The 23,646-nt window shown below is 33.8% G+C and overlaps 1 protein-coding gene across 6 annotated transcripts in view; it reads right to left on the bottom strand.

The window, feature by feature from the left end:
* Positions 1-23,646, bottom strand: part of Pias2 (protein inhibitor of activated STAT 2) — a 74,152-nt gene that overhangs the window by 24,519 nt on the left and 25,987 nt on the right. For all 6 annotated transcript variants that reach the window (XM_033757335.1, XM_033757332.1, XM_033757333.1 and 3 more), the window contains exons 5-10: positions 23,117-23,251; positions 21,112-21,217; positions 20,323-20,396; positions 12,495-12,655; positions 7,561-7,694; positions 5,933-6,104 (exon numbers count right to left, since the gene is read on the bottom strand). In XM_033757335.1, coding sequence (XP_033613226.1) covers positions 5,933-6,104; positions 7,561-7,694; positions 12,495-12,655; positions 20,323-20,396; positions 21,112-21,217; positions 23,117-23,251 — 782 coding nt within the window. The remainder of the gene's footprint in view (positions 1-5,932; positions 6,105-7,560; positions 7,695-12,494; positions 12,656-20,322; positions 20,397-21,111; positions 21,218-23,116; positions 23,252-23,646) is intronic.

The following is a 23,646-nucleotide window of genomic DNA, read 5'->3' as shown; positions in this document are numbered from 1 at the left end:
AAAGAAAAAGAAAAAGAAAAAGAAAAAGAAAAAGAAAAAGAAAAAGAAAAAGAAAAAAAGAATAGCATTCCAAATACTGATAATCAACTATTGTAAGATTAATGACAAGCTGGAAGGAACTGTTGCAAAGATGAAGAAAGTGCAACTTTGTTAGAAATTTCAAATTATACTGACAAAAGTTAAATTCTGATAACAATTTAGGATCTTTAGACATCTGTTCCTGTGGCTGAAACACTTCCTGTTGGTGCTCAATTATTAAATAACAGTAGCTAAGATAATGATATAGTTGTATGATATTCATACTCTTAACTTATGAACAATTTCATAACCTTGATTTAAATGTAAAAGCAGTTAATAAAGCACTTAAATAAATCAGAACCTTTTTAGATATTGGCATCTTAAAACTGGTGTATTATGCCAAACAAGATATTCTTCTTTGTTATTTATCAAAAATACTGGTTCCAGAAATATGAAAAACAAAGTCATCTTGAAAGTACACTATAGTTATGTTGGCCAACTATGTTGTTCTCCAAAGAGTGAATAAATATGTCAAAATTCAAAAATCTTAGATTTAAAACTGATTAAATTAGAAAGCATATGAAACATGGCTGAGGCTGTTGCATTTTCCAAAATAGATGGAGACAGAGGGAAGGTATCTTCCAAAGATCAACCTGCCTAGGTTAGAATCAGTAGGTTTTTTGAACTCCAGAGGTTCCTAAAGATCTAAAACCACAAGCAGGACGTGAAGATTACTGGGAAAGGTAGAGCCTGGAAGGAGAAACAAGGAACTTAGAATTAAGACAAGTATGTTTTATCTGGAGCTCATTGTTTCTTCAAGATTTGAAAATACTGCACATGTTCAAAAGGAAAAGGAAAAGAACAGGAAACCAGTTAAGTGTTTTCAAATGATACACAAATCTTCACTCTCTCACCAGAAGTATGTACCAGGGAAGAAAAAAATGAAGGTGGGAGAAGAACCAAGAGAGTAAGAAGAAGATTAGTTTGTAGCTTACTGCTGGGAAGGGTGCTAAAAAATGGCTTTGATTGTTCTGGTTGACTCAGAATACCAATATTTTAAACTTATTTTTTTCAAAATGTAAGGAAACAAGCTTTTTTTTTTTTTTTCAAAGACAGGCTCTCACAATGTAGTCCAGGCTGATCTTGAAATTGCTATATAGACTAAGCTGGTCTCAAATGTGTGATTCTCCTGCTTCCATCTTCCAAGAGCCAGGATTATAGGCTGCACCATATATAAAGTTTCTTTATTTTTTAAAATTTCTCCTTAAAGTATATTTAATCAATTACCTCTTTTCTGTCACTGAAAGAACCTAAAAGAATTCCTAGGTGCTAGGAGTGTAGCTTATGGTAAAGCTCATATATATCCCCATCTTTCCCCAAAAGAATTTGAGATTTTTAAGAAAAACAGATAACATGTATTTTCCTAACACTCCTTCTTTTGATATTTCATTGGAGATTTTCTTTTGTCTTCATCCTGAATTGACACTTTAACTTAGATCACATTTAGAGGAAACAACCACCAAATTCCCTTTCTTTCCCCAGCCCTGTGGCTTTGATTTACACGAAAGTAGTCCCAAAAAAGAGAGTCAAGTCCATGTGCCTACACACTGTCATCACAGTAACATCTATTATGTATGTCCTGTTAACACAACATGAAACTTTAAATGATCTTTTAAAAAACTATTGTTTCTCCCATATCAAAATGTTGACTATCAAAACATGTGAAAATGCCAGAATGCAATGGTATTATTACATCAACATCTAAAACTTCATCGAACATTTGAAAAGTTAAATCATCTTAAGGGTCAACTGACTCTTTTTATCTAAATTATTTAACTATTGATTCAAATTCAATTTTATAGGGGCTGAGGATTTAGCTCAGTGGCACTGTGCCTGCCCGGCCAGTGAAAGGTCCTGAGTTTGATCTTCTGTACCAAAAACAAAACAAAAAATGCAAATTTATATATAAAGGCTAAAAACAGTTATTATGATTACCAAATTATATACTGGTAGCAGGTTTTTGTTTAAATCAGAATCTTCACAAGGACCATATTGAGAAACAAAATGATTTTAAAACTCAAGGAAAAATAGATGTATTTATAAATTATGAATAATAGGTTCCATGAAGAAATGTAAATGGCTGTCTTGTGGAATTATTAATGTACTGTGATGCCATATATTAAAAAATTTAGACAGCTTTTAAAATGTTTCTGATTCTTCACAGGATTGGCCAATTACACAAAAAGAACAGGTATACATTATGCAAGTAAATATATTTTAAATTTCTATAACTATCATAGCACAAAAATAAACTGGTAGAATGCTATTAGCAAATATTGGTATTTTAAACTGTTTATTACAATCACAAAGGCTGGATGGAGATTTAGCTCAGTGGTGCCGGCGCACCAGGTCCCGAGTTCGAGCCCCAGTGCCAAAAAAAACAAAACAAAACACTACAATCAGAAGTATATGAAATTCATACTTGGCCCACACTTACAGTCAGAAAATAGGTTCATGATTTTTATTCGCATACCTGAAGTATAGTGTGTACCACTTTATAGTCATAAAAGAATAAAAGATTAAAATTTAGTATCAATTCTTCATAATGTCTTTTTGGTAGTACTGAGGATTAAGCTGAAGGCCTTGTGCATGCTATATAAATACTATACCACTAAGCTATATCCGTAGTCCCTTAATAATTCTTGATCCAGAAGCACACATATTTACCCATACTCTTTGTTTTCTGCCTTTAGAAATCTCTATCTAAGCAACTATCAAATTTTTAAGGAATGAAACAGGAGCATGGAATATAAAATTATCTTCTAATATACACAAAAATTGAATTTTTCTAAATCTTTAGATAAAACTAGTTTCATCTGACAGGAATGATAAGATTGCATTTTATAATCTACTGGGTCTGCAACAAAAGGGAGTAGGACTGTCAACAAAATGCTAACAGTTCTCTCCGGGTGAGAGGCTTTTACTTTCTTTTTAGTGCTCTGTAAAACTGTTTATAAGAACAATGTTTACTAAGACAATACACCCTTTTAAAAATAGCTGCTCGTATACTTTCTAGACTCTAAATTATACTTCTCATGCTCTATTCTTTCTCATTTGCTTACTATCCCTGGCCAAGAAGTCCTATGATGAACTTACTCAACAGAGGAAAACCACAAAAGTTCTGGATGGTGAAACACAAAGAGAAGATATGAAAAGAATGACCCTGAACAAAAGCATAGGAATATGAAAGGACCAGAGATGATACAACCATAGCATAAAGCAATATTATGATATCTTACAAGTGGCATCCATCTATCTTTGAACAGAAAATGAATTTTTAGCACAAAATATAAACTATTAGTGTTCAAGAAGCTCCAATACAAAATATTCCTGAGTATCTTTCTTCCTTTGACCTAAATGGGTGAAAAGTAATGATAAAGAAGAAAGCTCTAGCTAGTCAATGGGTTCCTTTTAAGAACTACAAGGTAGCTGTAACACATTCCTGTCTCCTAGCTTAAATTTCAGTTCTGGGACCTATTCATCCATCATGTGCACCAGGTTCCACAGCTCACCTTTCTGTACCATCACTCTGCCTACACTCACATCTAATGTATTTCAAGTTTCAGTATAGACTAAAATGCTCTTAAATAAAGTCAAACAACCCAAACTGGAATAAAATTGAACAATATGCTTCTTTTATTAATGTTGTCTAAGAACAAATCAATTTAAGCAGTGAACCATTGAAGCCATTAAGTGAATTCTGACAGTTTATAAGCGTTTATATCAGAAATGTATTTATTCAATGTCTTTCAAGTATCTAGTAAGTTGACTATGCTAGCTATTCTTAGAACCCACTTAATCAATTACTTCCTAATATTAAGGCACCCTCAGGATAAACTATACCTGGTCATATTGGATGTCATTTCAATATATAATTACATGACTTTTAAAGACTGAGGCAGAATTTTCATTTATCTTTTCATGTGATTGCTTGTCTAAGAAGTAATGTGTAAATCTAATTTGATATAAAGGGTTACACTGACTTCATGGAAAGAGCTGGGTAACTGAAATTTATACAGACTTTTAAAATCAAAACTTTCATGTGTTAATTTAATTACACTTTCCACCTAGATTGATCTGATAATTTTTGTTTTCTTTACAAATTAGACAACATCTATCTCTATGGTAGCTAAGCACAACTGTAAACTAGCCTTACTCCTCTGAATACTACGGTTATTTTATTTATTTTCAGTTTTTTTACCTCACTATGTAGCTCACACTGGCCTCCAACTCCCAGCAAACCTCCTGCCTCAGCCCCCAAAGTGCTGTGATTACAGGCGTGCACCATCACGCCCAGCTTACTATATAGGATCATTTTAGATTTTGTTACCTGATGTATATGTCATTCGTACAGTTTCCTGTCCTCATGAAGTACCGATGAAAATGTACACAGATTAGACCCTTGTGGCAACAATTCATGGATCAGAATTAATATGCATAATCTTTCAACCAGTACTGACTCCTACTAACTATAGTATCTCCAACTCGTTTTTCAAGAATATTCTAAAGGATATTAGTAAAATTTAGAAATACTGTATGTAAGCATTCTCCTGATTGTATGCCCATAAACATCTGAAAACTATATTTTCATTTATCACTTAAATTACAGAAGTGCCAACCAAACTGTCTCAAAGGAAGAAAAAACAATGAGCATGTCAGAAAAAAATCCACTTTAATTACTTTCCTCATTTTCTATTCCACTTAAAACCTCATTCTAATTTTAAAAAGTGAAAGAAAACATTTGTCTTTATCTGGATGTATAAATCATATCTGAAAATACATTTTAATAATAAAGAAAGCAGCTCAAATGGTTTAGTTATTAAAAGTAACTACAGAAAGTTATCTCAAAAGTACCTATTAAAAACTGCAAAAATATATGTTACAGATATACTGGGAGCATAATTCTGATCATATAAAATGTCTAGAACAGGAAAATTTAGAAATGAAAAGAAGAGCAATGGTTGCCTATATCTAGGGAATGCATGTGAAAAAACTTTAAATGAACATAATTTTTCAGGGAGGTGACAGAAATATTCCACAAATGACTTGTGATGGTAACTGTACAACTCTGTGTAAAAAAGCTATTAAGAGAAAAATAAGTGTGATTGAAAAACCAGAGACAGGACTAGTAAATCCAAGTCTAAAGGTGTTCATGGGTTGCTGAGAAACACTCCACTACATGTGTTCCCAAATCTCTGTGAAAAGCACCTGCTTTTAAACATTTGGACCTGTCTTTTCCTTTAGGTTGGAATGGGATTCTGTGAGATGAGCTATGTGTAGAATGCACCAACTTGCCCATATTTTGCACTGGAGAAGGTGAAAAGGGAAGGAAATCAATTTTCACTGAGTAACTACCAGGTGCCTGACAAGAGAGGGTAGGTTTTCTTCATTAGCTTATTGAAACTCGACAGTAATCATACAAAGTAAGCACATTTTACCTTAATTTACAGAAGATAAAAAAGGCAGCTCAAGCAAGTTAAGGATTTTGACCAAAATAAGAGCAAGTAAACAAGTGCCATAATGGTAATCTGATCTTGGAAGATTCCTAATTCCGTATTTTATTATACCAGGCTTCCTCATGTTGGCCTGATGCTTAATTTCTTCACATAGGTTCAGGAAATTAACAAAAGGTTATCAGATATGAAATTAAAATCCCAAATTCTCACTTCCCAGAGATGTAATTTTTTTCATCAATTTTGCTTTCCTATAATGAGCTTATATGAAAATATTTCAACTGAATAAAAGCAAATTAAAACTGTCTCCCATGCAGCTTCTGAAAGAGACATTAAAAAACTGGCCCAAGAACAATTAGTTTTAAGTGTACTGAGCAGTAGTGAACTATAAATTAACAAACCCTTTTGTTGGGCTGCTTTGTGTTTCTGACATAAAGATGCATTTCCTTTTGGCAGGAGGGTCTTCCTCTTCATCAGAAGAGCTTTCTATTGTTAGGTCGATAACATCCACTTTCTTCTTGCTTGCCTCACTGGCTACAGTAACTGAACAAGGCTTACTGAGGATACTTGAACCTAAATGTAAAGAAATAAAAGAAAAACAGAAACATCATGCAAACTCTAGCCTTGACAGTCTTAATTATGTAGTGTATCTATTACAATACACAGCCATATAAGCCACATATTCTAGCCTATGGATACAAACCAGCTCCCTAACTCTAGATGTCTATAAAATGACTGCTTACTTAAGAAGACAGAAGGCATAGGCATGAGCTTATTCCTTGACAAGAGTTCAAAAGCATCCCTCAGACAGCATACTCTTAGGTGGCTCAAATACTGTTGCTGGATTTGTACAGATCCTGTGGCTCAAGCTGTCTTGCTAGGTTAACAGCTATTCTACAGAGAAACCTCTGGAGTTAGGGAACTGGGCTCCGGCCATGGGAAAAAACTCAACTGCATATTCTCCTAGACTTGTGGTTTCGTTAAATCAGAATGAAATAATACTATTCTAGGAAACCTGTTCTTCCCAAAAAATGTAAAGGCTCTTAATCATTAGCCAGAACTTAATAAAAAATTTTCACCTTGATAAACGGAAGGAAAAAAAATCCTCACTTCCCACTTGTTATTTATTTGCAGTTATTCTCATGAATTATCTAATCGCGCAAGTCCTTTTTGTCCATTAAAACAGTCTCACATACGTTAATTCACATTTTCATGAAAAATATTATTCTTTATAATCTTTTTAGTTGAAAATGAATGCTAGTTGATAAACAGAAAAGGAGCAATAACAAGTCAATTAAATTACTTTCCATCTTCTTAAAGACAAGAGAAAACATCACTGCAATCTTGGTTTCAGTACTAATTTTGGAAGGATAATACTGGCATATATGAACTACATTATGCCTACTTTCAATACAGTCAAAATAAAACTCAAAATCAACCAGTACACTAGGTCAGAGAAGACTTGAATTTACCTATAGATTTCAATTTACCTATGGGACTTTAGTGCCCCCATTCCTCAGGGAATTGAAGGATGATAATACTTTCTAGGTAATCAAGAGCAAGATAAAATTCCTACACACACACACATGAAACAATCTGCTTACTATACCTCCTTAACAACTATCTATCTATCTATCTATCTATCTATCTATCTATCTATCTATCTATATATATATACCTGCCTCCTTGTCTAAATACACCTCCACCAGAGGTTGTGCCAACAAACACTCTCAAAATAATTCTGAAAAACTGTCCATATAAATATCATTTTTTACTTCATTTTATAACAAACATTATCTATTAAAAGTATTTTAGATGGATGTTTCATTTACTTTGTACATGAGAAACATTATGAAAAGGCTGGTATAATGGTATAAATGAGCATATTTCAAGGAAAAAATTACAGATGATCAAGAGATAAAGTTAGAAAACTGAACTCCAAAATCAGTTCTAGGGGCCAAGATTAATAATAAAGATAATATCCCACAAGTCTCAGTGCTTTGTTCTCTTGTTGCCATTTTGCACATACTTTCTATTTTTGTACATGATTGGCTGGATACTTTCATAGCTTCTTTCTTCGGTCTCATTGGACACCAAGAACCATCTTCTTGGAATTTGATCTCATCCACATCAGAACAGTCATTAAGAATTTCCATAAAAAGCCTGTAAACCAATTAAGAAGTACAATACATACATGTCATCAATGGCTTTGCTCAAAAAATGAAGAAAGTAATATAATTTCGCAAGCAAAAATAATGCTGACTTATTTTGTATTTTAATACTTCACACTTTGAAACAAGTATTAATGCACTCTTCCTCCATGGAGAGATGGACAGACAGGCTTATGCAATGTGGTGCTAGAGATCAAATACAGGAGCTTGTGCATAGTACATAGATGCCCTACCACTGAGCTAGATCCCTTAGCCAGATTTTAGGTCTGGAACAGGTAATACAAGAATTAAGTGACTTACTGAGTGACCTTTACAATATCAGTGACTAAAGCACAAATTGAAACCTGTAGTTTCCTAGTAGGACTGTAGTTAAACATGTTCCTGCCAGCTTGAACTGTATTACATGCACGACTGTTCCATCATGTGGCATGAATCACTAAGGGTTAAGTGTTTAATATCAGAGTATGGAATTCACATCAGAACTACCAAACAGCGAGACATACAAATTATAGTCTATTGTGAATGAGTTAAGACTAACAGGTGGCACAGCACATACAACAAATAAGTAGACAAAGGTAATAATTCATAAACTTATGATCAAGAATAAAGGAATACAAGAATGGAGAAAAGTAGAAAGGAATAGGGATAGAAAACAAGTCTTAATAAATATAACTCAAAGCGTACGAAATATTTTCTATGACAAAAATGAAATTATGTTTGAAGCCAGTATCAAAAACTATCTGGAAAACTCTATATAAACCTATGACACAAAGACAAATTTAAAAAAATCAGAAAATATTTTGAATAGAATTTGTGAACTAAAGCTAAAAAAGGCTTTGAAAGAAAAATTTTAGCTTATTTTCTCCAAAAAGGTCTCAAATCAACAACTTTATGAAAACAGAAAGAATAAAGTACTGTATAAGTAAAATAGCAAGAAAGAAAAGAACATAAATAAATGAAATATAAAAAAAACAGAAAAATTAATAGAACTAAAAATTGCTGATTCTTTGCAGATCAAAGAGATTGACAACTTTTGTAAAACGGACACACTTTAGTCAAAATTAATTAACTCAAAGAGAGAGAGAAACCAGAAGAGGCTTACTAAAAATATTGGATTTGCAGTTTAAAACTTTATCCTAAAGAAAATTCCAGGCCCAAATGTCTTCACTAGGAAATTCTATCAATATTTGAAGAGATACAAGACCATTGCTGCCCAACTCATTATATGACAACAGCATTAAACGACACTAGAAAGAAAGCCATTACAAGAAAACTATATACCAATAACAGGCACAAACTTTACATAACGAATCCAACAACAAATAAAAAGGATAAAAAAATCATGGCCAAGTGGAATTTATCTCTAGAATGCAACATGAGCTTAATATTCAAAAGTCAATCTACATAATTCATCATATTAACAGACCGCTCAGCCTTAGAAGATGGACCAAAGAAAAAGGAATCCAGATTAGATAACAATGCAACTATCTTTATTCAAAAACATTACTACATATATGAAAATCTGATCTAATCTGCAAAAGTTATTAGAACTGCTGAGTTTAGGAAGATTACAAAAATAAGCTGCATTTCTATATACTAGCAACAATCAGAAATTTCTTTAAAAACACTATAGTGATTCATGTGACAAAAATGTACAAGGTATATTCAAAACCACAAACATCAGTGAGAAGTAATGTTATCAAGTTCACAGGTCGGAAGATTCAATATATCTGTGTTACCACAAACTATTTCTAGTCATAGCAATACAAATCAAAATTCCAGTAGGTTTTTGTTCTGACAAGCTGACTCAGCAATATGTATTAAAATGCAAGACTTACAACAGCCATGATAATTATGGGGGGGGTAAAAATTCATGCTAATTTTCAGAGTACAGTATTTAAATAAATAATAAACAAATCAATATATAAGTCCAGAGATAGAGCCACACATATGGTCAAGAGTTTTTTGAAAAAGATGCAAAGACAATAAAATTAGGAGGGAAAAATCCACAATCACATGATCATAAATTAAAATATAATAAACCTTCATCCCTGTCTTATACCACACACAAAAATTAACTTTCCCCACATAGATCTAAATGGAAAAGTACTCATAAAACTACAAGAAAGCATAACAGAAAAATGTTTTGATAATAAATCAGGGAAAAAATGTCTTAATATGATACCAAAATAACAACTGATAAAAGAAAAAGCTGGTAAGTAGGACTTCATCCAAAGAAAAAAACCTGTTATCTAAAAGACAATGTTAGAAACTGAAAAGTTAAAATGGCAGAAAATATTTGTAAACAAGTATGTATCCAGAATATAGAAAGAACTATCAAAACTCAGTATGAAAATAATTTTGAAGTCATTTTAAAGAAAACAATCAGATGGAGAATAAAGATACTTAATGCAACTGGTAATGAGAAATGCAAATTAATTTCACAGTGGGTTACCACTATGCATCACTACAACATCTCAAATTAAAATGATTGTATCAAACACTGCTGAGAATGTAGAGCAACTAGATTTTTCACAGGCTAACTGGAATAAAAAATAAAACAAGCACTTTTGCCGGCGATTTAGCTCAATGGGTTGGTGGCCTGCCTTGCAAGTGCAAAGACCCCAGTTCAATCCCTGGTACCAAAAAACAAAACAAAACAAAACAAACAACAACAACAAAAAACAAGCACTTTAGAGCAGTTTGGTAGTGTTTTTTTTGGCATAAACCTAGCATGTGCACCAGGTATCTCATTCTAAGTATTTATTTACAAGACAAATGAAAACATTATTCACGCTTCGCGCAAGGATTTGGACATGTACATTCGTATCTGTATTTGTAATAATTCAAAATCAGAAACAATCCACTGAAGGTGAAAACATAACTCACCTTTGGTATACTATACAATAGAATATGATGCTATAATTAAATGAACTCTTGGTACATGCAGTAAAATGGAAGAATTTCAAGTAAGTTTGGTAAAGTAAAAGGTGCTAGAAAAAGGAAGTATTTGGGGGGGGGTACTGGGGATCGAACTCAGGTCCTTGCAGTTGCAAGGCAAGCAGCAGAACCACTGAACTAAGTCCCCGGGCCCAGTAACTATGTATTTTATCATTCTATTTATACACAATTCTAGAAAAATCCACATCCAATTCTCAGATGGTTTAAAAGAATTCTACATATATTAATATACTTTAATCATCTTTTCATACTCATGCACATGTGTATATGTACATTTTGAGAGAATATGATAAAACAATTGTGGCAGAAGTTAACTGATATATCTGGATCAAAGTAATATTAGAGGTTATTTGTGCTACTGATGCAACTTCTCTGTAAGTTTTAAATTATTTCAAAATAATAAAGCAAAACAAAAGTTTTGAGAAAGGTGAAAAGTCATACTCAGTCTTCATTGCCTTATTCCTTTCCACAATACTCTTTTAAAATGTTTAAAAATAAATACCGTAGAATTATCTTTCAAGCGCTAGAATACTTTTCACTAGGTATTGAGGGAATATCATATGTACCTACAAAACTATATAGTTACGATCTGAATCTTTTAAATACATCGATAAAAGTCAACACCAAAGGATGGGGCTGATTAGTTCGTTAACTGTATTTTTAATTCTATGCATCACTGCCGAGATGACAAATGTCATTATTTTTCAAGTGTCATCTGAAGAAAAGGACACCTCATTTATTGAAAATACTTGATATAAATTTGCAAATTCGGACACAAGCAGTATGCGAAGAATTAATGTTTAATGACTTCTATTTTTTTTTTTTTTTTTGTACCAAAGATCAAACTCTGAAACTCACACTTTCAATGCAGGCACAGGCACCACTGAGCTAAATCCCCAGCCCTAATGAATACTAATTTTGAACTTATCAGCTGTGTAATGTGATTTTTATCTACCCTATCATTTCCTTGGTTTATTTCAAAGACACTGCTATTACAAAGACTTTAACTGCTATTATAAGCAATTCTAGCCAGGTATTTAGCTCAATGCTTCTGCTGCTTGTTTTGCAAGCGCAAGGTCCCAAGTTCGATCCCCAGTACAAAAAGAAAAAATTCTAGGTAAATAAAATAATAACATTAAGCAGTCTTCCTCTTTCCTGCAGACTTTTTACAACATATGATCTTGGAAAGCAAAACTAAAAGGAAAACTATTTATCCTCTTGCTTCTAAGACAAATCATATAAGTTAGCCATCCCTATACAAAAATCTGAAACTTTCTGGAATATCAACAGGATGCTCAAAAACTTTCAGATTTTGGAGCATTTTGAATTTGAGATTTTCAGATTAGGGATGCTCAATTGGTAGCCTATGCAAGTAAATAAGATTGAGTAAAATTAGGTATTAACAATACACAAACATCTGAATTTTATATACTAGAATAGAATATATATATATATATATTAGACTGTGCTGATGGAAGACATAGCCAATAAGTATTAGAAAGGAAACAAAGAAGATAATACTTATTAAGTGATGTAATAGCTGGATGCGGTTGCTCACATCTGCAATCACAGCTCTCTGAGAGGTTGAGTCAGGAGGTCCTCAAATCTAAGCCTACCCTGAGCAACTTAATGAGACTTTGTCTCAAAATTAGAAAAAGGTTGGGTACATAGCCTATGTTTAATATTCTGTACTATAAAAGAAAAGAAAACAAAACTAAATTAAACGGAGGTTGGAGTGAAGAATTCTGGGTAAAACATCCTTACCATTCATAAGACCTTGAGTTGGATCCCTAACACAGTAAAGAGGTGGAGGTAGGGAGAATATACCTACCCATCTAATATGAGACTTTCGTAGGCAGCTTTTTTGTCACACACAGGACAAATCCAGGTGGGCTTCTTCTCATTCATTTGTAGATAAAGGGCAGCATCGAAACACTGCAGATGTGTACATGTCACTGCACGGCATGGGATTGTTAGCCTCATTTTCCCTAGCTACAGGACAAGAACACAATGTGGAAACTATTTCAAAATGGAAAATAAAACCTCACAGAAACAATCATAGCAGTTTGAAGAAGCCATTCAAAAAGATTATCAAAATTAAAAAAGGAATCCAAATCAGAATTTAATCCCATCAAGACTACTTTTTAAAGTTCCTTTGACTGTTCTATGATTTTTGAAAGATCATTTCACTTTTTCAAAGGTAGAAAAAGATATATATATATAAACAGTACAATGAAAACAAGATTTCCTACCTGGTGCCCAATAGGCCCTAAAGAACCACTATTATATATCTCTTACAGGAACTCTCCTATATGTTTCGTTCATTAATCAAGAAAATATTCTTCCCACAAATTGCACATTTTGTACACAATTCTGCAGAGTTCTACTGATGTCAAGATATGTACAGTATCCAAGTTAGATCAGATTTTCCTGTATAACCTTTAAAATGTCATGTATTTCATTCACAAAAAATATCTCTATTTAAAATTAGCTGTTATTTTGTCTGAAAACTTGTTTCTCCCCCTAGAACCTAAACTCCCTAAGGACAGGGTAGTCTACATCTGTTCATCACTGTAATCCCACTGTCCCAGCACAATATGAACTCATAGTACATGTTCAGTATCAATAGATCAGGCAGTAGAAAGCTACAGACCCAGCACCAGCTCCTATTTTTAAATTTAAATTTATTTTGACATATTCTTGCTAAGTTTGCTAGGCAGGGCTCTAACTTAAAACCCTCCTGCCTCAGCTTCCTAGAACGCTGGGAGGAAAAATATAAACCACCATACCCAGGTCCCAGTTTATAAATAAGAAGCCTGAGGTACAAAGAAGCTAAGGAAAAAAATATATATAAAAAGTAAAAAAAAAAAAAAGTTGAGCAGTCTAATACAAAGTCAGAAAATAACAGAGGTAAGAAGTGAGCCATGCAGTTCATCTTCATCATTGTGCTACACTGGCTCTACCTACCTATGATTATAAAAGAAACTTTAGAAACTAGTGACTGAAAGAAGTATGCAGTACAGAATAACTTGTCATTTTAGGACAGAAAAGAAAAAAGCCCTGATGCAACTTCTCTTAAATATGTTCTTCTGTATTTTTGCTTCCTTTAAAACAGATTATCTCTGAAGTTATCTAAAATGTTACAGTATGCTAGAATCTTTTTGAGGAATTCCTGTAATCCTCGTAACAACCTTATGACCCAGAGGAGCTTGCATCTCTACTTATACTGTAAGATGAAGATGCAGAAGCTACAAGAGGCTAAAAAAAAAAAAAATTTTTTTTTGAGAAAATGCTGGTGGAGTTACAACACAAATCCCAATGTTCCCTGTTGTCCTGAGAGGTCCCTAGCTGTATAACATTATACATAGTACTAGCTTTTGAATTTAATTATCCTTTCCCAATTCTGCTAAAAATCTTTCTTTGTTCTATTAAAAAAGGATGTTGACTACGTACCTATTTTGCACTCAACAAGATGATCACGATTTTTATAATCCTTTCACCTAAAGAATCGGTCAAACATACTGTATTTTCTAAAATCAAACTATTTTTGCATTTCTAAAAGCCATCATTTTATTATTATCTATTGCACAAGGTGCTCAATGTATGGCAGTCCCCAGCTGACAGTTGACTTCAGATTATGTGATGTTACGCGCTGGCAGAAAATTCATCCTCATTTTGCCCATGTATTGAGACTTTTTAAGAAAGTGAGATTAAGAGCACTGGACTAATTATTCCAGTGGAGGAAATTTCATGGAATGGGCATTGCTGTCTACTTTTAGCCAGATCTACAGTGAAAATCAGGAGCAAAAACAAATGTAAAATGTCTGAAGTTGCATGACAAAGGAAGCACCTGCAAAAATGGAACAAATAAGTAAATGGTTGCTAAAATAAATTACATCTCCACAATAGGAAAGATGGTTTGAGAGCATCTCAGGAATGAGGAAGACTCCACTCACCCTTGGAAGGCTCAAGTGTACAAAAAAGTTTTCATTTGTGAACAGAGCTCCTGGGCCACCTGCTCAAGAATAGCTAACACAGGGAATTGGTTCCCTAGGATTCATTTCATTGTGTTCAGCCATTCTGGTACCAGAGACAGCAGACCCTGGTGCCATCCAAGTCGTGCTGGTGCTATAGTCACAAGAATACAAGAGTTACAGGATCATGTTGGCTTAACATTTCAATAGAAGACTCAGCATCCAGGCAGTGCGCCCCTGAGAAGAGAGTGTGTGAAACTGGGAGTGAAGCAAAACTGCAGTGGAGATCTCAGGAATATGGAATCAGTGGAGATGCCAGGAATATGGAATATCTGCTGAGGAGGGCCACAGGCAAGGAGCAGAGGCAGCCCAAGGGAGAGGCCATGAGGGTTGCAACCAGCAATGCTACAGGTGCAAAGCAGCCCAAGTCCTTCTGAGCTAAATTATGCCACAACTTGCTCTAAATTCTGGACATAAAGCTACAGGATTTAATGTTTGCGGCTACTGAGTTTCAGTTTGGCTGTGGTCTGATATTTGTCTATTCTCCTACTCTTCCCTTTAGAAATGGGAACATTTACCCTATGTCATTGTGTGCTGGAAGTGTTTTAACTTTCTTTTTGGTTTTGGCAGGGGCTCACAGGTAAGAGTTTGCCTTGAGCCTACCAGGGATCAAACTCAGGACCTTGTGCTTAAGAGGCAGGCACAGTGCCACTAAGCTAAATCCCTGGCCCAGGTAGTATTTTTTTTTAAAGGAATTTTCCATCAATATAGGTGAGTTTGTTTTGCATTATTATCATAAATGTTTACAAACAACCCAAATCATCACTAAAATAGGTTGAATAAAGTTACACTAAGCCAATTCAACAATATGCCTATAATGATCAAGGCAGATCTATATATAAAGATATATATAGTATAATTTCTTCAATAAACATATAAAATTAAAAACCGTTAAATTTTAAAAGATATATTAATAACACCACTTCTAAATAACCTTGGTATCTTAACTTTTATTTTTTGTTTGTTCTATTCAAATAATTTTATAATTAAGTAGGCATTAAATATTACTGGTTTATATATTTTTTAACTGCTCTCAGACCACTGTTTTCTTTAAGCAACAAGTACTTGAATCTTTGGTTTCAGAACCCTTTATACCCTGTCATGGCTTGATGTCCCCCACCAAAGCCTCAAAAGCTCAGACAGGGCTTTTTGGAGGCGGCCGGATCTAGGGGAGCGTGGTAGCAAACCTATGGCATGTGTGTTTTTCTTTTAATACAAAAGACGTTAATTTATGAGTTGTTTTTTTCTGAACGCTTTAAAACCTCAGTAATCAGGTTTAATTGCAGTGTTGGCACTCTGAAATAAATAAGTGGGTTTGGGGTTGCAGTTTGGGTTACACTCGTTTCTAAAAGGCTCACCATCACTGATCTAAGATATATGAATAAGGATTAAGGGTGTGTGAAAACTAAATTAGTCCACTGACGGGTTCAGCATAGTTCTGAGTATGGATAATGGGAAGGCCTACCCTACCCTGGTGGATAGGCAGCAGCATCTGTTAGGCCTGGAGCACAGATGGGATAAAAGGGAAAGGAAGGCTTGCTCTACCCTGCTACGGACTGTTTAGTTCTCTGCTATACCTCTTTTGCCTTAAAGCCAGCTGACTATGGGCTGGAACCTCAGCAAATTTTGAGCTAAAATAAACCTTTCCTCCTTTAACTTGTGGGTGTTATTTGTCCTACCAATGAGAAAGTAAATAAAGACACACCTTTAAAAATTAAAAACCTCAGTTATTACATTTGTACATGGACAGCAATATTTACTGTATTTGAAATTTAAAAATACTTTAAAAGAGTACATAAGTCACCCTATTAACCTCAAGAGCAATGATACCATAACTTGTCACATAATCTGTTAACCACTAAGAAAGAGAACAGCAAAGGGAATGAAATTATGGCGGCTGGGGCTGTAGCTCAGTGATGGAAGACATTCTCCAGACTAATCCTTAAAAGACACATACACACAAGTAAAATAAAGAAAAGACTATGTATTAGCATTATTACAAAAAGTTTGACTTGGGGAATTCTGAGTCTCAGAAACCCTTAGGTACCCCCAGGGTCTGTTTTTGTTCTTATGTGGTACTGGGGACTTTTTATAGGACCTTTGTACAGAGCACTACCACACCTAGTCCTATTATTTATTTACTTACTTATTTTCATTGTGAGACAAGGCCTTGCTAAGTTGCCCAGGCTGGCCTAAAATTTTTAATCCTCTTGTTTTCACCTCTCAGAGTACTGGGAGTATAGGCATGTGCCACAACTCCCTGCTCTTGGGCCACATTTTGTAAACCATTCTTTTTGTGATTCTTTTTTTCTATGCCATCTTCATCTTTCCTGTTGCTGCCTTAAAATTTCCACAACATTACATTCAAAGTTATAAAGTTGCTGATCCTTAATTTAATTCTACACTAATAAAATGATGTCTAGACAGTACAATATTTTTTCTTATAAAATGTCATGTAAGCAAATATCTAAATTGATAGTTGCTTCATGTAGGCTAATGAGTAGGAATCCAAATTAAGAAGAGTTTGTAAAAGTGAGCCCTATTAGTGGTTTTGAATAATTTTTAGCAAACTTAGAAAAACATTTTTATATGTTATTTTTTAAGGTCTTTTTTAAAGTTTGGTTTTAAGTTTCTAAAATTTAAGGGTTAGATTCAATGTTGACCTAAAGGGGAAATTTGATTCAGTTCTCATCCAAGTTGATTTGCAACCAGAATCATGGAATTAAATTTGTGAACCAAGGTAGCCAGTGTTCTGTGAAATTACCTTCTGTAGGTCCCAGAACTGGAACTTGTTCCTACTATCCACATTCATGTGTACTCTAAATCATTTCACAAATGTACTATAAATACAACAAACATTTCTTCTACCACCCTAGGCTGTCATTTTCTCATTTTTGTCAAATAAAAACAGGGTTCATTTTTTATCCTTCCAAGTGCATCCATATTTTTTCCACTTCCTGTTACTACACCAGATTCTGTGTTATTTTCATCACTAGCCAGCAGGGACACCATTTTGCCTTTTCTAACTGATGCTAAGACTGTGTCCGCAAAAACTACTTCCATCATCTAACTTCAGTCATTTACACATTAAATATGACCAACATTTGTACTTGGTTTTCTAATACACAGCATATATTACAATTTACTTATAACAGTTATCTTAAAAGCCCAAAGAGTATAATTCACTCTTTTCAGAAAAGTGCTCTGAAAAAAATCAAGTAAGATTAAACTGTAAGGAAATGAGCTTTAGAAACAGAACTGTTGTTACTGTACATGGAGAAAGAAAACGTAATTATTGAAAACAGGATAAAGGAGCTGGGGGTATAGCTTAGTGGTAGAGGATATGCTTAAGGTTTGAAACCCAGAACTGAAAACAGTTCACATATTTCTTCAAACAACTGAAAAATTAATTCCCTTAAAATCGTCAATTTTACAAGTTTCAAATGAACTGCTCCTAATGCTTATATAAAAGGAATCCTAACCACAATATATTGTTATTATTAGAAGCTTTGAAATCCTTGTTATATTTGGATATTGTGTTTAGTTTTGGTTTTCCTCATGTAGAATGGCAGCCATGCAAAGAGGAAAAAAACTCAAAGAAAATAAGACAGAAAATACCATCATATAATTGTTGAACACAATGAAAATTGTACAAAAGCACTTTGTTTCTGGTACAATAGTTTGACACTGAATTCCCTTCCCATACAATAACAGCACACCTAGAATACAGTCATCAATTAATGTTTGCTGAACATAGTAGGGTTAAACTATTAAAAAAAACTATCAAAATTCAACTGTTTTTGACCAACAAATGGTGATTTCGTTTGTTTCAATCTAACAACCACTTTAATTTTAATATGAGAAGAGGAAAATAAGTTAATATGGAGACATTCAAAACAACTCCTACCTGCAGTATGCATAAAGTTCTGGAACAGATAAGGGTGTGTGGGTCCTAATAAAAGGCCACTAGAGCCTCTACCACAATGTCAGTATATAACATCTTCCTTTGCTGGGAATGCAAATCTCCCTAAATTGAATAACCATAGCGGTATCAATTTCTAAGCATTCCCAATTTCACAAAATTCTGTTACCTTTCAATAAAGATATGCTACTTTAAAAAAAAAACTAACGAACATAGATAAACCATTAAAAAGAAAGATAACCACAAACACCATTTTACAGGGTATTAGAAGATAAACCTATAATCAGGACACTCATATTTGAGCCCAACATGGCAGCAGTTATGGGAAAGAGAACTGGAATAATATCAGAAAGACTAGAATTTTAAACTCAAAACTTTAATTTTTGTTACGTGATGTGGGTTAACCAATCTCTATCAGTCTTGGATTCCTCAAGAACAAAATCAGACAACTCTTCAAAATAGGCTTGCAAGAATAAATAAGCACATAATAGGAACTTCACAAATTATTTCCTTCTTCCTTTCCTGACACAATTTGTCTTCATGAAAATACATTGGGGCAGGGATGTAGCTCAGCAGTATACAGAGCCTACCTGCCAAGCATAAGACCATGAGTTTAATTCCTGGTACCAAAACAAAACAATGTATATTCTCATAATTACCCCCCCAAACTACATTATAAATTTCTGATTCTATGATTTTTCTCATACTGAAAAGTCTTCTTTCCACACTATTTTATGTTTTGTTTTGTTTTATGAGACAGGGTTTCACTATGTAGTTCTGGCTGGCCTTAAATTCTTGGTGATTCTCCTGCCTCAGCCTCCCAAGTGCTGGGATTATAGGCATGCGCCACCATGCCCAGTATCCACACTATTTTTTATGTTTTTTTGTTTTTATTTTTGCTTTTTGAGACAGGGTCTTACTGTGTAGTTGAGAGTGGCCTAGAACTCACTATGTAGCCCAGGCTGGTCTCGAATTCAGAGCTATCCTCCTGCCTCAGCCTCCCAAGTGCTGGGATTACAGGCACGCACCACCACGTCTGGCTCCACACTATTTTTAAATAAGCTTTTAGCCACTCTTCCTAACCTCTACCTCCTTATAGGTGGTTAAGTACAGTCTGATTTTTCATGTGAGTTGATTTTATCTCTCAAAATAGATTATTAACTTTCTAACAACTTCACACCAAATTCTCAATATTTTCTTCTAGTTAAATTCAGTGCCAAACACATAGGAGGATCTCAGTGTAGCTCGCCTGATTTCTCATCCAAGACTCTATGTAAAGAGACATAAAGTACAACACAAAGACACCCCAAATATTATAACTTATTAAACCAAGACCATCAGTTAGCACTTCTCAGGCCCTAGTTATTTTATTGCTGTTTTTCAATACAATATATATTTGATAAAAGGAGCTAGCTCTTAATATGTGCATATAATTAGCTGTGGATTATCAGCATTAATTCTGACATAATTCTTAGCCTAAAACTATCTTCCTTCTGTGATATGAAAGCCTTTCAGGTCTCTTCTTGCTTTGTCATTACCTGAAGAATACAAAGAATTACAATGCTTAATCATGAAGACTTCTAAATAGTGAAAAAAATTTCAGAATTCTCTCAAAATATAGAAGTAATTTTCACTTATTTTTGTAAGAAAATTAGTCATTTATAAAAATAAACTTCCCCAGAACAATTTGTAGCTTTACTCACAGGACAAGTCAAGGACACCCGAAGACTAGTTGTAGCAATTTCACTATCAGGATCTGCAGTAAGTTTTTCTTTAACTTGAAAAAAAGTAAAAAAATAATAATTAAAATGTTCTAATGTTGACATAAGAGCTGAATTTAAAAAAATGTATCTTTCTTGTAAATTTCCCAAACACTATTGAGTAAGGCAAGAAATACACACTGCTAAATATTAGTGTATTGAAAGTACAACTATACTTCCAGTACCATATCAGGTTAAAGAATTTTGAATGTACAAACTCTGGATCTTATATATAACTGAATTTTTAAGATTTTTCTTTAAAAGTAAGACTGATTATATGGAAGAATTAAAAAAGAGAACACTGTTTTAAGACTTTGCTATCATGACCTTCAAAGATTTTGTAACACATTCATTACTGTTTTTATTATGTTGCACTGGTTTTTTTGAACTACTAAAAAATAATTTTTTTTTTTTTTGTAATAAGGTCTCGCTATGTAGTTCAGGACAGACTTGAACTCATTGTAGACTAGGCTGACCTAAACTCTAAGTGATCCTCCTGCCTCAGCCTCAAGCTGGGATTACAGACATGCACCATCATGCCCAGCAAACAACTATTAAATCTGTAAACAGAATTATCTTTTCTATGAGAACTGAAAACTATATAGGCGATGTGTCTGTGATTATCTTCCACCAGGTAATGTGTACATGCTGTTTATAAAGGTCAAGTTTTAAAGCTTTCCCCCACCCCCATTAAAACATCTCATATACTTGGATCTTATAAACATTACTTACTTAGTGCTCTGGAATGATCAGGGTTTCTAATACCTTTCATTTTTAATCTTTGTAATAACATGGCTGATGTCAGTTGTCGTACAAGATACACAGACATAGAATAATTCTACAAAAAAAGATACTCTGTATTAAAGACTAGAGATAATACTCTTTTTACATAAATACTCATCTAAAAATTTCTAGTTTCTAAAAACACTAAAAACAATTTCTCCAGGAAGGTCAGTGACTGGAAAGAAGGAAAAAAATCAACCAGATTACTTTAAAAAGGACAATGTTATACTTATTCTAAAGATATTTCATAAAAACTTACCACTTTAAAACATCCACTGGTATAAAAAGAGCTTCAATCAGAAGTCTCATTCTTTCTCATAGTAATAGAGACTGAATCCAGGGGCTTACACAGACCTAAATCCTCAGGCCTTTTCATTTCAGAGAGTGTTTCAGTGAGTCACTAATTTGTCAAAGCTGGGCTCAAACTCGTCAATTTTCCTGCCTCAATCTCCCAGACTGCTGGGTTTAAAGGCATACACCACTATGCTGAGCCTCAAGCAGTTAGTTTCTAATTTAGCAAAACCAGCTAACACCATGACAGTATACTCTCTCATATCTACTTACCATCAGATTCCTTCTGTTTTTAGCTTATGTATCAATGAGGTACTCATATTTTCATTGAAAAGTGGTGGTACTACAAACACCAATGATCTGAATTAACAATTTTATAAGCTTCCAATTTTGGCAGAACAGACCACTTGCCCAATGACACTGGGCAATTTAAACGAAGTCAGTTATCAACTCTCTTCTAAGGAAAGATTTAAAAACTCTAATTCCTAAATGGGCATTTTACTGGGAAAGAGATACCTACTGTAGTGTGTAAGACACATGAAGAATGATAAGTCAAAAGGCAAGGCCAGAAAATAGTAGTATCCTGTACTTCTTAAATCTGGCAGAACCTTCTTTAGTTTTCCATAGGACTATGAAGAAATGAAATATAATTTTACCTAAATGCTAAAACTCTCCACTTTATCATTTCACTACACACAATTCAATTGATTCCATAATAAATCAAATGCTTTTAATAGTTGACAAAACAACTATTTTAAGTACTTTCTGATATTCTTTTAATATCTGCATACTCATATATTGTGCAAATTTTAGGTCCATTAATCATTTTAACACAAAACAAATATTATTCCCATTATATGACAAAACTGCCAATTTTTCAATGTCTATAATCAGTTATCTTAAAAACTACATTACTGCCAGCTGTACAATTAGCTTGGTGGTAAAGCAACAAAAACATCCTGCTGTTCATGTGGTTACTTTCTTCAATGTGAAAACAGTAATATTTTATTTTCATGGAGCAGATTCACTCAAGTTAATGTTCAGAACTTCAATGAAATTTCTTTCCCTGTTCATTTTGTTATATAAATAAGTCTAAAATCTAAGGCCCTGGTATATTATCTCATAACTGATATAATTCACTTTGAGACAGAATCACCAAAAAGCTAGGTTCATGAACTTGAAGGTATACAAGAAATAATTCTCAGTGAGCATTTTTATTAGATGGCCACTTATTATCTGAACTATTAGCTGTTTATATAAAAGCTAGAACAGATTATGTCTAATCACAACATAAGTACATTTAACTCTTTCCCCTAAAGACTGATAAAGTTCTTCTTTTTGGTTCCTCTTCATATACACTTATCACCCAAAGTCTTGAGTTTAATGGTATTACTTATAACTTCCCCCGACACAAAAACACACACAAAACAAGAGTGCTTACACCATTACTTTAAAGAATATAAATATATGTATTTCCTTTCCCAGGATATGAAGAGACAATACTTAGGACACCTCAGAGTTAAAAGTTTACAACTGTAAAAATCTCACCACTATTCTGAATTGAAAATTACTGCTTTTTAAAGATTATAAAGAGAAAACAAAGAGTTAGAGCTCATATCTAAAGAAGAAAAAAAAATCAACTCTTAGTGGAGGAGAGGATTACCTTGCCAATTTCAGATGCCCAAGAAATAGAAATCTGGTTTGGCACAGCTGAAGACAACCTAACTAAAGATGTGATATTCAAGGGGCGTCCAGGGCGCTTCTGCTCAATCCCATTTTTTGGCGGTGGTGCATAACCCTATAACCATAAGAAAAAGAAATTACATTCTCTGTAGGAGATTAAACATTTTCTCTAAGACAGAACAAGATCTTACCTAATTTTGGTTGCATTGGGTAATTTTTATTCTATCCTGGAAATGACAATCCAGAAAAACAAGAGAACAAAATTCCATGTTCCCCCAATAAAATGTTATCTTGCCAAACTGTTGCTAGAGTTTTAGGGTAAAGGCCCCACCTTCAAGGGGCCCAAGGCTTCACTCCAGAGGGCCCAACAGACCAGGTCAGTAATAGGAAACCTTTTAGAGATGACTGCCGAAAATGCAACCCAAAACTTACTTATTTATTGCAAAGTGCTAACACTGCAATTAAACGTGAATACTGAGGTTTCAGTTTCAAAAAAAAAAAAAAAAAAAA

This window comes from Fukomys damarensis, unplaced genomic scaffold (genome assembly GCF_012274545.1).
Source record: "Fukomys damarensis isolate Sample0158 unplaced genomic scaffold, DMR_v1.0_HiC HiC_scaffold_30, whole genome shotgun sequence".
Taxonomy (NCBI): domain Eukaryota; kingdom Metazoa; phylum Chordata; class Mammalia; order Rodentia; family Bathyergidae; genus Fukomys; species Fukomys damarensis.
The sequence above is the reverse complement of the archived record's forward strand: the minus strand, read 5'-3'. Positions and strand labels throughout refer to the sequence as shown.